Here is a 15,428-nt window from a genome sequence, read left to right as displayed (position 1 = left end):
GTCTTGGCAGCACAAGTGCACATCTAAATACTGTTTAAATATACGAGGATTCTGACCTTTCCAACCCTTACAGTTCAAGATTACCATCACTCTCCAGATTAAAAGCCTTCCTCACATCCCCTCTAAACTTCCTGCCCTTACCTTAAATAGCACCATAAGACATAGGAGCAGAATAGACCATCCAGCCCATTGAGTTTGCTCTGCCATTCAATCATGGCTGATAAGTTTCCCAACCCCATTCTCCCACTTTCACCCCATAACCCTAGACCCCCTTGACAATCTAAAACCTATCTATCTCCATCTTAAATGTACTCAATGTATGGTTCCCACTGTCAATGCTGAACCGTAAACAGATTGTAATGTTTTCACGCCAAGGAATAGTTTTCTCAGTGATTCAGCCAGTTTCTAAGGATATCATTTTCTGTTGAAAAGCAACTTGTCAGCTTCTGAATTTAAGTGATTTTTTTGGTCCCATTTCAGGTATTGGCATGGAGATAACTTGCCATTTGATGGTCCTGGAGGGGTACTAGCCCATGCTTTCTACCCTCAAACCCCTCGGGCTGGGAATATTCACTTTGACTATGATGAACTGTGGACCACTGACAGCAACAAGGGTAAGTGGCAGCAGACATCATGTAAGTCACCCTTGAGATGAGAGGCAGGCAATTTCCTGGGTATAAATGCCAGTGATGCCATAAATCACTTTTGGATCATCAAAAGAGTTGGGGGGTCCAACCACCCACTTCTTCTGTGTCCTTTTCTTATATCCTGCTATCCACCTCAAGTAATATTGCCAGGAAATTCAAACCAGTATAAGGAATGAAGATGTGCAGCATGAGTTCAGCAGGGAACAAGAGAGAGTCAGAACCCTGAGAGGTGCTTTCCCCTGGAAGGGGAAGACCATGCCTGCTCTAAACCAGAAACCAACCCATTGGTTGCTGGCAGCTCAAGGCCTACTCCTTACAGCAGGGTCTACAAAATAGAGTTTACATTCTGTTACTGTGGGCTCAAAGGCTAGGGGTATACCAACAACTCAAAGGTGACCTGTCTGCTGCCATGCCCACCACCACAATTGTACTCATGGTAGGAGTGGCATTGGGAACCAGTGGAACAGTTGAGGCTGTCAGATTTTTAAAAATCCATTCTCATTGAAGGGCCCCATTCTTGATACTGGTGAGATTGGACTGGTAGCAATAAATGCCTACAACCTTCACCTACCCCCTGCCCCCAAAACCCTCCCAACGTCCTGATCCTACAGGGCCTACAGCTTTGCACTGTAGGGGACTCTGACCCTGCTGGGCTGGTTCCAGTGCAGCTCTTGTACTCTTTGGCCTGGGTGCTCTTCTACACCAATGACCAGCTCAGGGTGGGTTTCCCATACCTATCATATATTCCTGTCAACACACATAGTTTCAACCATGGGAACAGGAAACAGCAGCCTGCAACATCCAGTCTGATTATTTGGATAAGCTTTCTGTTTTGGATCGGAAATTATGCAGATAAACTGGATATCAGGCAAGTTTGGCCTTTAGGAGAGGCAGTGGTAAAATGTCCGTGCTATATTATTGTGCACCAGCCCATGGTGACAATATTGTCTCTGTTTTGTGAACAGGTACAGATCTCCTTCAAGTAGCAGCACATGAATTTGGCCATGCACTTGGACTGCAACACTCTAAAGTCCCAAAATCCTTGATGTCGCCTTATTATACTTTCCGCTATCCACTGAGTCTGGCCGAGGATGACAGACAAGGGATCCAGTATTTATATGGCAGCTCTCATGGCTATGGAGTTGAACACCCAGACAGGAACACAGAAACCAATGAATTACCCAGGGTTGACTATCATGGAAAGGAGGTACGGTGACCGGAAAGCTTACAAGAGATAGACTGTAGGAACAGCAGGAGGTCATTCAACTATTTCAGCATGTTCCACCATTTCATTACATGGATGATCTGTACCTCAACTCCAATTGTTCTATATCTCATTGAAATCCTTACCAACAAAATCTTATCTATGTCCATGCAGGAAGCTCCAATTGTCTCCCAACAGCCACAACTCTTAAGGGAGTGAGTTCCAGGTTTGATTAGACCTTTGCACTTGCTAATTTCACTCCTCAACTCTAATTTTTCCTGGACTCTTCCACCACAAGCAGGAATTTTGTTCCACTTGTATTATCCTCTTAAACATACCAAGACTTGAGACTTTGAAATAAATAAAAGGGGATTCAAATTTTTAACTCTGCCTCAGTGGTCAGCGTGATTTCCACTGCTTTCCTGTTTGAACTTCACTGGAGGCTTGTTTTCCATGCAGGGAGGGTTTTGTGCTGAGCTTCCAGGGACAAACTGGGGAAAATTCCAAGCTACAAATACAGAGCCCATCATCATTCCCCACCCTCCAGGCAGCCGAATGTAAAATGTCCGGCTGTGGGTTATGATACTGATCAGCCTTTCCCTGAAAGCGTTGGCTGTGCCAATAGAGGTGCCACATTAATCAACTGGAAAACACATCAGGCATTCAATTCCAATACATCCACCACTTGATACGCCAACCATAAGAGCCAACACTTTTATTGACATCTCAATCCAAATATGAAAGTAATAATGCTCAATTGGGTTGTACATGTGACAGAGAGATTTGATCCAAGCTGAGCAACTACAGGGATCTCTTCCACAGAAGTGTGAATGCTGAGGCTCAGTTGGATGAAGAATGTCACAGACTGGTTCCCCAGAATCTCAGAATTATTACAGAACAGAAAGAGGCCATTTGACCCATTGTGCCTGCACCAGATCTTCAAACAAGCATCATTAGCTAATGTCAAGCTTCTGCTGTATCCCCATTTTCCTGGACACTGTCCCTATCTAAACAATCAATCCAAGTGCCTCAATGGAAGCTGCTTTGACCACAATTCCAGGCAATGCGTTCCATATGGAGAAAGTGAGGATTGCAGATGCTGGAGGTCAGAGTCGAGAGTGTAGTGCTGGAAAAGCATAGCAGGTCAGGCGGCTTCCGAGGAGCAGGAGAATCAGGGAATCCTGATGAAGGGCTTATGTCTGAAACGTCGATACTCCTGCTCCTCGGATGCTGCCTGACTTGCTGTGCTTTTCCAGCACTACACTCTCGACAGTGCATTCCATATCCTAATTACTCAATGTGTGAGAGCTTTACTTATCACATTTTGCTCACCACTTTTAAATCTATGCTTTCTCATTGTTGTTTCCTTTTTATGAATATAGCTAGCCGGCCAGCTTGTGATTTGAAAACCTTGATCAAATCTTCTCCAAGGAGGATGGTCCCAATTTCTTCAATCTGTTCTTACAATTGAAATTTCTCATTCTTAAAACCATTCTCGTAAATCGCACTGCACTCTCTTCAAAGCATTCACACCTTTCCTCTAATGTGGTGCCCACAACTGTGCTTAATACTCCAGCTGAAATCTGACAAGGGTCTTATATAAGTTCAACATCACCTACTTTTTGTCCTAATTTAAAAAAAGCCAAGGACACTATATGCTTCATTTACTGCTCTTTCCATCTCCCCTGACACTTTGAATGATCTGTACATACCCAGGTTCCTCTGTTCCTGCACCCCTATTTTACATTGTCTTTCAATGTTCTTTACACCTAAGTACATCACCTTACACTTCTCTACATTCAACCCGTCTGTCACCTGTCAACTCACTCTACCCAAATTGTCAATGTCCTCTTGGAATTCCGCACTACCCTCCTCACGGTTTACGATTTGTCCACATTTAGTGTCATCTGTAAACTTTGAAATTGTCCCCTGAACATCAAGATCCAGGTTACTAATATATATCAGGAGAAACAAGGGTGCCCTGGTGAAGTCCATGCTATAAACCTTCCTTCAGCCCAGAAAATATCCACTGATAATTACTCTGTTTGGTATCACTCAGCCTATTTTGTATCCACATTGCTACTGCCCATTTTTATACCATGACCTATAACTTTCCTCACAGGTCTGTTATATGGCACTGTAACAATCCTCTTCTGGATACCATGTGTAACACATGAACATTGAGCCTTTCTGTTACCTCTTCAAAAAAGCTCCAGCGAGTTAATTTAACATAATATTTCTCTTTTTAGAATTTAATGCTGATTGTTCTTAATCAACCCAACTTTTCCCATGTGGTTACTAATTCTATCCTGAATAATTGTTTCTCCAATCTTCCCCACCACTGATGTTAAACTGATTGGTCCAAGTTAAACGGAGTGGATGTGTGAGGATGGTACAGGATGGATAAGTGTGGCACCGTGATAACAGACCTTCTGGCAGATGCAGCTCCAAGAAGGACTGGATAAGATATTTAAACAGAAAAGACACAAAGACAGAGTTTGCTAAAGAAACTCAGCACGTCAAGCAGTATCTGTGGAGAGAAAATAGAGTTATCATTTCAAGTCCAGTGACCCTTGTGAGGAAAGACATTGGGAACTAAGGGATCAGCTTGTGACTGATATGTTCGGAGTTGAGCTGTTGATCTGGAAATTTGTGGTCAGTTTCTAGCTATGATTGTAGCTAAGGCATCATTTGTGCTCATCCTACTCTTCACAGGCACTGGTACACCAGCGATCAACACTGTTCAAAGAAATAGCATGATTCTAACATCAGTCCATATTAGCACAAAAATTTATAATCTGTGCACATCCCAACTCCAGCCTTAACTCCAGTGTGATCCAATCTTCTCTGAACAAACTGGGGTGTTGTGTTTGCCTCCATGCCGTTGGATAAAGAACTTGGAAGAGAAAATCATCCAGAATTCCTGCTTCTATTCACTATCCATACTTGGAAAGGATTGATGACTGTCTTTAGTACGACTGCGGGAGCCCATTGATGGGATAGCCCAAGAACTGTTACTGCTGAGTTTCATTTGTCAAACAATGACACTGTCATCCCACTGCAGATTTGCACCTTCAGGAGACAAACAAAACGTTCTCAAAATAGAGCAGTCCTGAGGAGGCCAGTACACTCTGCCCTTTAGGATGGTAATGAGCTGCCTTTCTGAACCTGTTTATAATCCTAGATCAGACTGAAAAGTTAATATTATAATCTCAATGGCTGGATATCATAAAGATTTGTTTTATTAGCCAAATGTGAGTTTCAAGGGACTTAGAATAGCAGCACAAGATTCCACAATTTTGAACAGCAAGAATTTTTACACTTAAAGTTAGAATATGAAGGTTATATTAAATATTTTGTCAGCATGGACCAGTTTTGACCAAACAGCCTGTGTCTGTGCTGTAGGACTCTATGACTCTGTGTATCTTGTAACACAGAATTAATGTGTTAAAAATGATTGAACACCCACAGAACTGGCAAATATAATTTCTATGGATTTCTCAGCAATTTCTTCACCCAATTCCATGCAAAATGAGGGATTTTTCAAAAAGTATGGCTGCTGCAGCACAAAGATTGCTACAAGAAGAAGGATTCATCACAGGCCACTACAATCCATGTCACATAGGCACACCCTGGGTGCTGTTAGGGAGGGTGTTTCAGGATTCTTTCCACTGACACTGAAGGAACAGCAATAAGGTTTCAAGTCAGGATGGTGTGTGGCTTAGAAGGGAATTTGCAGGTACTGATGTTTCCATGTATCTGCTGCCCTTGGTGATAGAAGTTTCTGTTCGGAAGGTGCGATTGGAGAAGCCTTGAATTTCTGCAGTGGATCCTGTAGATGGTATGCACTGTGTATTGGTTGTGGAGGGACAGAATATTGAAGGTTGGGAATATGGTGCTAATCAAGTGACCTGGAAGGTGTGAAGCTTCTCAAAAGTTGTTGGAGCTGCACCTATCCAGTCAAATGGCAAGTATTCCATCACAATCCTGACATGTGCCTTGTAGATGGGTGATAGGCCTTTGGGTGTGAGGAGGTGGGTTACTCACCACAGTAGTCCTAGCTTCTGACTTGCTCTCAGAACCATGTGTTTATATGGTGAGTCCAAGTTCATTTGTGGTCAATAATAAGTCCCCAAGATTTTGTTTGGGGGCTGCAAGATTGAACAATAACTGTACATTTGAAGAGCAGGGTAATTTCTCTCTGGTCATGATTGAGAAATGAATCCATGCTGTGTTGCTGTACATTTTGTAGGTTTCCTGCAGTGAGTGTGTCAGGATACAGCTGGCATCCCTGTGGAGACTAAATGCCTTTGGAATAGCTGTTTACCAGGAGCTATGTAATTATCAGCAATTCATCTTTTGCAGCCAGATGCTTGTGAGACTGACTTTGATGCAGTGTCGATGATCCGTGGAGAACTCTTTTTCTTTAAGTCGGAGTACGTTTGGAGATTGCGCGATGGTCATCTGCAGCCTGGTTACCCAGCATTGGCCTCCCGCCACTGGCGGGCAATCCCTGACCACATTGATGCAGGATTTGAGGATTCATCTGGGAACTTTTGGTTCTTCCAAGGTCAGATTTCCTTTCTGATTATTTTAGTCATTTCCACTTTTCTAAACCTTTGAAGATAGATTATAGGAATATTATAATATTTTTAAATGGCTGTCCTGTATATGTGTTGTATGGTGATCTAGCCAGCAATACAGGTCATTGGTGGAGCTGGAGAGGTCAGTGTTGGAGAGTGGAGTGATCAGTTTGGAGACTGGAGAGCTTAGGGTGGTAGTGTTGGGGAGCAGATGGGTCACTGTTTCAGTGTTGTGAGTGGAGGGGTCAGGGTGTCAGTACTGGAGAGTGGACAGGTCAGTATATTAGTGTTATGGAATGGAGGGGTCAGGGTGTCAGTCTGGGGAGTGGATAGGTAAATATGTCAATCTTGGTCAGTGTTAGGACTGGCAGGGTCAGTATTGGTTAGTATTGGGGAATGGAGGGGTCAGTGTTGGTCAGTGTTGGGAAATGATGGGGTCAGTACTAGGGAGTGATGGGGTCAACGTGCCAGTGTTGGGGAGTGGAGAGGTCAGTGTCAGTATTGGTCAGTGCTGGGGCTGGAGGGGTCAGTAGTGATCAGTGGGGCTCTCACTTGCTGCCAGACTTACATTATCAACCAAGAGCCTGACTGCAGTCAAAGCAGGGATGTGATCAGCTAAGCTCAAGCTGTCCTCTGGCTGCTGCATGACGGGTGGTTCGAGGTAACCTGAAAGAAAGTAATTGCAACCACCCCATCCCCAGGATGTGTACACAATGTGGTAGGGTCAGTGAGGAGATGTATTGGGAATGGCTGAATAGTTCTTTGTGTGTGTGTGTGAAGGGAGTATGTCAGTCTTTTTGGGTGGGGGCCTCATAGTTCATCTTTTCTCCTGTGAGTGGTCAGTTGAACCTTTGCTTTGAGCTTGTTGACCTCTCTGTCTCTGTCTCCTCTCTCTCTCTCTCACTCTCTCTCTCTCCCTTTCAATTTGGCTATATAAGTGCAAGAAGCTATTAATCTGTGAGTTTTTTGATGTGCGGTTAACTGAAATAAAGCTTTTGCAGTTGGACTCTGTTGATAAACATTTCTCTTCTAATGTGTAACAGTAGTAGCGGAGGATAGTTCCCTCCATCTTCTAATATATAACAAGCCATTCTGGAGACTTGAATAATGTTTGTAGGCGTCTGCAACTCATCAACTTGCTAAGGACAAATCTGATAACCCTGCAGTTGTCATATTGCTACTAAACATATAAATGATGAGCAGGACTGGGACACTCAGCCCTCAAACTTAATTACTGAACATTTCCACCTAATATAATAATAATGTGTCAATTGTCTTAAAAATATTCAAACACTTTACTTCCACCATCTTTTCAGGAGGAAAGTTACAAGGACCCATGACGTTCTGAGAAAAGAATTATCTTTGTGTCTTAAATGGATGATACCTTTATTTTCAAACAATAATCTCTAGTTCTAGACTCTCCTACAAGCACGGCGGCCTCAAAGCCCCAGGGACCAGGGTTCAATTGCAGCCTTGGGTGACTGTGTGGACTTTGCACATTTTCCTGGTGTCTGCATGGGTTTCCTCTGGGTGCTCCAGTTTCTTCACATAGTCCAAAGAAGTGCAGGTCAGGTGAATTGCTCATGCTAAATTGCCCATACTGTTCAGGGATGTGTAGGTTTGGTATATTAGTCAGCAGAAGTGTAAGGTAATAAGGAAGGGGAATTGGTCTGGGTGGGATACTCTTTGGAGGGTCGATGTGGATGTGTTGGGCCTAATGGCCTGTTTACACAGTGTAGGGATTCTATCCTATGAAACAGTAGGGCCCCTAGTCCCAAGCCCTGTAGAACTCCACAGGGAACAAACTGCCAGTCACAGAAATATCCCTCTACCATCACCCTCTGTGTCCTGCCTGTTTGCATTGGATTCCATGGACTCCATTATATATATTAGACATAATGCCTCATCAAAACCCTTTCTAATCTTCATATTAGATTAGATTAGATTACTTAGTGTGGAAACAGGCCCTTCGGCCCAACAAGTCCACACCGCCCCGCCGAAGCGCAACCCACCCATACCCCTACATTTACCCCTTACCTAACACTACGGGCAATTTAGCATGGCCAATTCACCTGACCTGCACATCTTTGGACTGTGGGAGGAAACCGGAGCACCCGGAGGAAACCCACGCAGACACGGGGAGAACGTGCAAACTCCACACAGTTAGTCACCTGAGGCGGGGATTGAACCCGGATATAGACCACACCAAATGTATTACCCTTACCAACAATCCTGTTTACATCCTCAAATTTGTCAAACATGATCTTCCTTTAACAAAGTCATGCAGACTATCCCTGATTAATTCAGCTCTTTCCAAGTGCAGATATATTCTGTTCCTCAGAATTCTTTCTAAGAACTTGCCAACCTCCAACAGTAGACTGGTTGGCCTGTAACTTCCTGGTCCATCCCTTCACTTATTTCTAAAAGTAGGACAATATTACCAGCCCTTCATTCTTCAAGCATTTCACCTGTGAAGAATTTCCTCACTGTTATGGCCTCTGATCTCTCCTCCTTTGCCTCCTTCAACAACTTGAGATAATCTCATTCGGACATGCAGATTTATCTACCTGTATGGCTACTGAACCCTTTGATCCCTCCTTTCTCTGACTGTTAATTTCTCTAATATTTTACAGTCCTCTATTCTGATGGCTATACCTGTGTCATCCTTTTTCCATTGTGAAGACTGGCATAAAGACTTCATTGAGGACTGTGCCCACATCTTCAGGGTCCACACATAAATTATATCTAAGATCCCTAATAAGCCAAGCTCTTTCATAGATTCCTCTTGCTCTTTATATATTTATAAAGAAACTTTTAGATATTCCTTTATGCTACCCGTCAATACTTTCTCATGCACCATCTTTACTTTCCTAATTTTCTTTTTATGTTCACCCCTGCACATTTTAAACTCCTCTAGGGTCTCTGCTGTATTGAATCCTTGGTATTTGCACTAAGTATCTCTTTTGCTCTTAAGCCTAACCTTTAGGTCCCTTGATATCCAATGCTGTCCGGTCTTGGTCCCACCCTTTGCTGTTTTATTCCAGCTATTTCCTCTCTGAATATCTCTCACCGCACAGATACAATTTTATCTGCAGCTCCCAGTCCACTTGGGCGAAGGGGTCTCATAGTAAAATTCTTTCCCCAGTTCAGAACTTTTATTCTTGTTCTCCATAGCTATCCTAAACCTAACTGAATTGTGGTCACAAAATGCTCCCTTACTGTTACTCCTTTTACCTGCCCGGACACATTTCTGGAAACTAGGTCCAGATCTGCCCAGAGCCTTTTACATACTGACTGAAAATACTCTCCTGGTTGCATTTTACAAATTTTGTTCCCTCCCTACCTTGCATAGTAAAACAATCCCAGGTAATATGTGGGTGTTCAAAATCCCTTACTATAACTGCCTTCTCTGAAATGTGATTACAGATTTGATCCCCTCTCTTTCCCTGATTGTTTGTGTAGGGGCTTATAGTATACGCCCAACAGCTTGTTTTCCCTTCTTTCTGTTTTTCACTTCTACCCATATGCTTAATTTGATGATCCTTCTAAGAAATCCTCACTTCCCATGCTGTAATTGATTCCTTGCAATCCCCCACACGCTTCTATCCCCCTCTCTACCTTGTTTCAATATCTTATAACCAAGAGAGTTTACAGCTATGCTTTCAGCCGTAGCTTACTCCCTGTGCATTCAGCTCATCTTACTCTCGAGGCCCCTTGCATTAAAATAGATTCCAATTAGCCCTACTAAATACATCTTTACTTATCTAGCCTATGTTTCCTCCTTTCAGACTCACTTGCTCACTTTTTAACATTTAATTCCATCTCAGCTTCTCTCCACTTTGACCTACTTGCCAGAATCCAGCTTATATCTGTCACAAGAGCATTAGCAAACCTTCCTGTGAGGCTGTTGGTCCCGTTCACAGTCAGATGTAACTCGTCCAGCTTATACAGTTCCCATCCCACCTAGAAATCGTTGCAATGCCTCAGGAATCTACATGGCTCCCTCCTGCACTAACCCTGCAGCCCCAAATTCATCTGCTCTATCCTTCTGTTCCAATACTCAGTATTGTGTGGCACCTGAAGTACTCTAGAAATTACAGCCTTTGAAATCCTTCATTTCAATATTCCACTTAACTCCCTGAAGTTTGTGGTATGTCATTTCTCTTTGTCCCTATGTCATTGGTCCCGAGATAGGCCACAACCTCTGGCATTCTGGATTAGTGGTGCTGGAAGAGCACAGCCCTTCGAAAGGCTTTTGCCCGAAACGTCGATTTCGAAGCTCCTTGGATGCTGCCTGAACTGCTGTGCTCTTCCAGCACCACTAATCCAGAATCTGGTTTCCAGCATCTGCAGTCATTGTTTTTACCCATAACCTCTGGCAGTTCACCCTCCCCATTCATAATGCCGTTCATGCCTTCACTATGAGGTTGTTAATTAATCCTATCTCTGCACAATATCAGATCTCATCTGTGACTAAATCAGAAGACCCTGCCTCCCACCACCCCCCCACCCTCTCCAAACTCCTCAAGGTGCTAACGATTGCTCTATCTTGGAGTCTTCCTCGTACCCACTCCCTAGGTGTTGCTGGCTGTCCTTCTGTGCCCACTCCTTGGTGTGCTGCTGACTGCCTGTTCTTAGGCTGTCTGACTCCAAGATGCGCTTTTTTTTAAGATGCTATCCTGAAAACAGGCTGTTCTTCAGAGAGTCATTCAGCACGCAAATAGACACTCTATCTTTTAGAGTCATAGAGTCATTTCTTTTGATTTTTTTTCCCCAGTCTCTATGTAGATTAAAATCCTTCATGATTATTGCTGTAACTATCTGACAAGCTCCCATTATTTCTTCCTTTATATCCTAAAATTCCGAATGGTTATTGTGCTATTCCCACAAATGGCTTCTTACCTTGAACATTCTTTATCACTGCCCAAACCACTCTGGTTTCCTGAAATTAGCACAATAGAGAAGGATGACTAAATACCCTCATTAGTTAATGGAACTATTCCTCCATATCTTTGCACTTCTGTCCTTCCTAAATGTCCTGTTCCTTCAAAATTCAGATCCCATTCTTGGTCATCTTGCAGCCATCCCTTTTGTATTTTCTATTAGATCGTACTGATGTATTTCTGTTTGCTCATTTATTTTGTCTTGAAGGCTACATGCATTCAGGTACAGAGTTAAAAATCACACAACACCAGGTTATAGTCCAACAGGTTTAATTGGAAGCACACTAGCTTTTGGAGCGATGCTCCTTCATCAGCTGATTGTATAACCTGGACTATAACCTGGTGTTGTGTGACTTTTAACTTTGTACACCCCAGTCCAACACCGGCATCTCCAAATCATTCAGGTACAGAGGTATTAATTTTTTTCCTTACTTTTATAATCTCTAGCCTTATTGCTGTTAGATGTGTTCCTTCTTTGAACTGCTTCTAACGCATTTCCATCCTTAAATAAGGAGATCAACACTTTACACAATACTCCATATGTGGTCACATCAGTGCTCTGTAAAACTGAAATATGATACCTTACCATCACTATTCAGTTTAAAACTCTTGTAACTTCCCTGGTTATGAGGCTTGCTAGAACACTAGTTTCCAGTAGGGTTCAGGCATAGATTGTCCCAGCAATAGTGCCCTACTTTCCCCAGTAGTGGTGCCGGAGACCCATGTTCTGGAACCACTGCCTGCAGACCAGTCTTTGTGTTGTCTGTTAGCTTTCTATTCTGGTTTGCTGTATGCCAACTTACATGTGGCTCACTTAATAATACTCCAAACTTTTTTTCTAATGGTTTTGCATCTTAACTAGGCTCCTAGCTAGGGAAAACAAATATGAGGGTTAGGGTGGATTGGTCATGGTAATTAGGGGTGGCACGGTGGCATTAGCAGAGGGTGGGTGGGTTAGTCTTTGGAGGGTCGGTGTGGACTTGGTGGGCCGAAGGGCCTGTAGGGAATCTGTAGGGAATCTAATCTAGTCTAACTCTTCTTGCTGATTATGAAGAACCCTTTCCACCTCCTGCCATGGTATTGGTATGAGATTAGATTAGATTAGATTAGATTCTCTATAGAATGGACCATGAGAATTGGATCCCCCTTCTCTCGTAAGTTCATATCCAGCTCTGAGCTGAAGCCGTCGAACTTTTGGACTTTCACATTTTGCTGCAAAGAACAGTGGCAATCCTTCTGACTAGAGTGTCTCCTACTATAACATTCATAAAAGAAACTCTTACTGATGGACAATTGCAGAGGCTGAGGGTCCTGCAGCTCTCTCCTTGGAGACTCCTGATCTGCTTCACTGTTTGTGAGAGCCTCCTTTTGCTGATCTGTGACTAAATCAGAAGACCCTGCCTACCACAACCCCGCCCTCTCCAAACTCCTCTAGGTCCTAATGATTGCTCTATCGTGGAGTCTTCCTCTCGCCCACTCCCTAGGTGTTGCTGGCTGTCCTTCTGTGCCCACTCCTTGGCATGCTGCTGACTGCCTGTTTTCAGAGTCCTCCTCTTATCCACTTTTCTAGGTGCTGCTGACTGCCCTATCCTGGAATCCTTCTCTCACCCACTCCTCTAGACAAAGAACAATGCAGCACCGGAAGAGAACAGGCCCTTTGGCCCTCCAAGCCTGCACTGACACATTTTTCCCTTCCATACTAAATCTGCCTTCACTTATAGGCTGTGCATTCCACCCTGTATGTGAAAAACTTGCCTCGCACGTCTCTTTTAATCCTCCCTACCTCCCCTCTCTCGCCTCCACTCTCCCCACTCCCCACCTCCGCACCTTGAACATGTGTCCCCTAGTAATTGAACTCTCCACCGTGAGAAAAAGCCTCATACTTTCTATTCTATCCATGCCATTCACAATCTTATAAACTTCTGACAGATAACTCCTCAACCTCCTGTGTTCCAATGAAAACAAACCAGTCTATCTAACCTTTCTTCATAGCTAAAATCCCCATACCAGGCAGCATCCCAGTAAATCTCTTCTGGACCATCCTTTTGGTAGTGTATGCAATATTCCAAATATGGCCTAACTAAATTTCTATAAAGATGCAGCCTAACCTGTCTATCCTTCTACTCAGTGCCTCTTCCAGTGAAGGCAAGCATGCCAAAGGCCTTATTCATGACCTTATCTACCTGACTGGCCACCTTCAGTTATCTGTGGAGCTGCACACCCTCTGCATATCAATACTCCTAAGGGTTCTGCCATTCACTGTATAATTTCCACCTGTAATTGACCTTCCAAAATGCAACACCTCAGAATTGTGCAGATTAAATTCCATCTGCCATTTTTCTGCCTATGCGTCAAACTGATCTACCTCCTGCTGTATCCTCTGACAATCCTCCTCACTATCCGTTCATTAGCATTCATTAGCGTTCAGTTTTAGTGTTCATTAGCAGAGGGATTGAATTCAAGAGTCGTGAAGTGATGTTGCAGCTGTACAGGACCTTAGTTAGGCCACATTTGGAGTACTGTGTGCAGTTCTGGTCGCCTCACTTTAGGAAAGATGTGGAAGCTTTGGAGTGGGTGCAGAGGAGATTTACCAGGATGTTGCCTGGAATGGAGAATAGTTGAGAGTGCTAGACCTTTTCTCATTGGAACGGCGAAGGATGAGGGGTGACTTGATAGAGGTTTATAAAATGATCAGAGGAATAGATAGAGTAGACAGTCAGAAACTTTTTCCCCGGGTACAACAGAGTGTTACAAGGGGACATAAATTTAAGGTGAAGGGTGGAAGGTATAGGGGGGATGTCAGGGGTAGGTTCTTTACCCAGAGAGTGGTGGGGGCATGGAATGCGCTGCCTGTGGGAGTGGCAGAGTCAGAATCATTGGCGACTTTTAAGCGGCAATTGAATAGATACATGGATGGGTGCTTAAGCTAGGACAAATGTTCAGCACAACATCGTGGGCCGAAGGGCCTGTTCTGTGCTGTATTGTTCTATGTTCTATGTTCTATGTTCTATCCACAACACCACTAATCTCTGTATCATCTGCAAACTTGCTAATTAGACCAGCTACACATTCCACCAAATTATTTATGTAGACCATGAACAGCAGAGGTCCCCACACTGATCCCTGTGGAACATCACTAATCACAACCTTCCATTCCAAAAAGCATCCTTCCCCTGCTACACTCTATCTCCTATGACTAACCCAGTTCTGTATCCATCTTGCCTGCTTACCCTGATCTCATGTGACTTCACCTTTTGTACCAGTCTGCCATGAGGGACCTTTGTCAAAGACTTCACTGAAGTCCATTTGCTTCTAAATGCATACAGATCTTGTCCCTGAGAACCTTTTCAAATTATTTCCTACCTCCGATATGAGGTTTACAGGTGCTGCTGTCTTTATGTTTTCAACATCATTATCTTGCCCACTTTGCTAGGTGCTGCTGACTGCCTGTTTTCAGGGTCCTCCTCTCACCCACTCCTCTTGATGCTGCTGACTGCCTGTTTTTTAGGGTTCTTCTCTTGCCCGTTCCACTTGGTACTACTGACTGCCCTATCCTGGGATTTTTCTCTTGCCCACTGCTCTAAATGCTGCTAACTGTCTATTTTCAGGGTCATGATTTGGAGATGCCAGTGTTGGACTGAGGTGTACAAAGTTAAAAATCACACAAACACCAGGTTATAGTCCAACAGGTTTAATTGGAAGCACTAGCTTTCTGAGCGCTGCTCCTTCATCAGGTGGTTGTGGAAGGTCCTCCTATTTTCAGGGTCCTCCTCTCGCCCACTCTTCTCGGTGCTGTTGACTGCCCTATCCTGGGGTCTTCCTCTGGCTGACCCCTCAAGACGCTGCTGACTGCCAGTTTTCAGGGTTCTCCTCTCACACCCCTCTGGGTCCACTGCTGACCTGCTCCTGTCTGCAACTGAGCTTTATTGGTGGAATACTTTGAGATGTCATTGGTAAATTCTTTTAATACAGCCTCTCAATTGTCTCCTCCAAACTGATCCAAACAGAAGAGGTCCGTAATCTCATGATCCTTCAGGAGAAAAGCAGCTCT

At 43.8% G+C, this 15,428-nt stretch overlaps 1 protein-coding gene across 2 annotated transcripts in view; it reads left to right on the top strand.

The window, feature by feature from the left end:
- mmp11a (matrix metallopeptidase 11a) overlaps nt 1-15,428 on the top strand; it is a 94,323-nt gene that overhangs the window by 58,451 nt on the left and 20,444 nt on the right. For both annotated transcript variants that reach the window (XM_072587026.1, XM_072587025.1), the window contains 3 exons: nt 481-614; nt 1,613-1,854; nt 6,217-6,421. In XM_072587026.1, coding sequence (XP_072443127.1) covers nt 481-614; nt 1,613-1,854; nt 6,217-6,421 — 581 coding nt within the window. The remainder of the gene's footprint in view (nt 1-480; nt 615-1,612; nt 1,855-6,216; nt 6,422-15,428) is intronic.

This window comes from Chiloscyllium punctatum, chromosome 17, assembly GCF_047496795.1.
Source record: "Chiloscyllium punctatum isolate Juve2018m chromosome 17, sChiPun1.3, whole genome shotgun sequence".
Classification (NCBI taxonomy): domain Eukaryota; kingdom Metazoa; phylum Chordata; class Chondrichthyes; order Orectolobiformes; family Hemiscylliidae; genus Chiloscyllium; species Chiloscyllium punctatum.
This window is presented reverse-complemented; position numbering and strand designations above follow the sequence as displayed.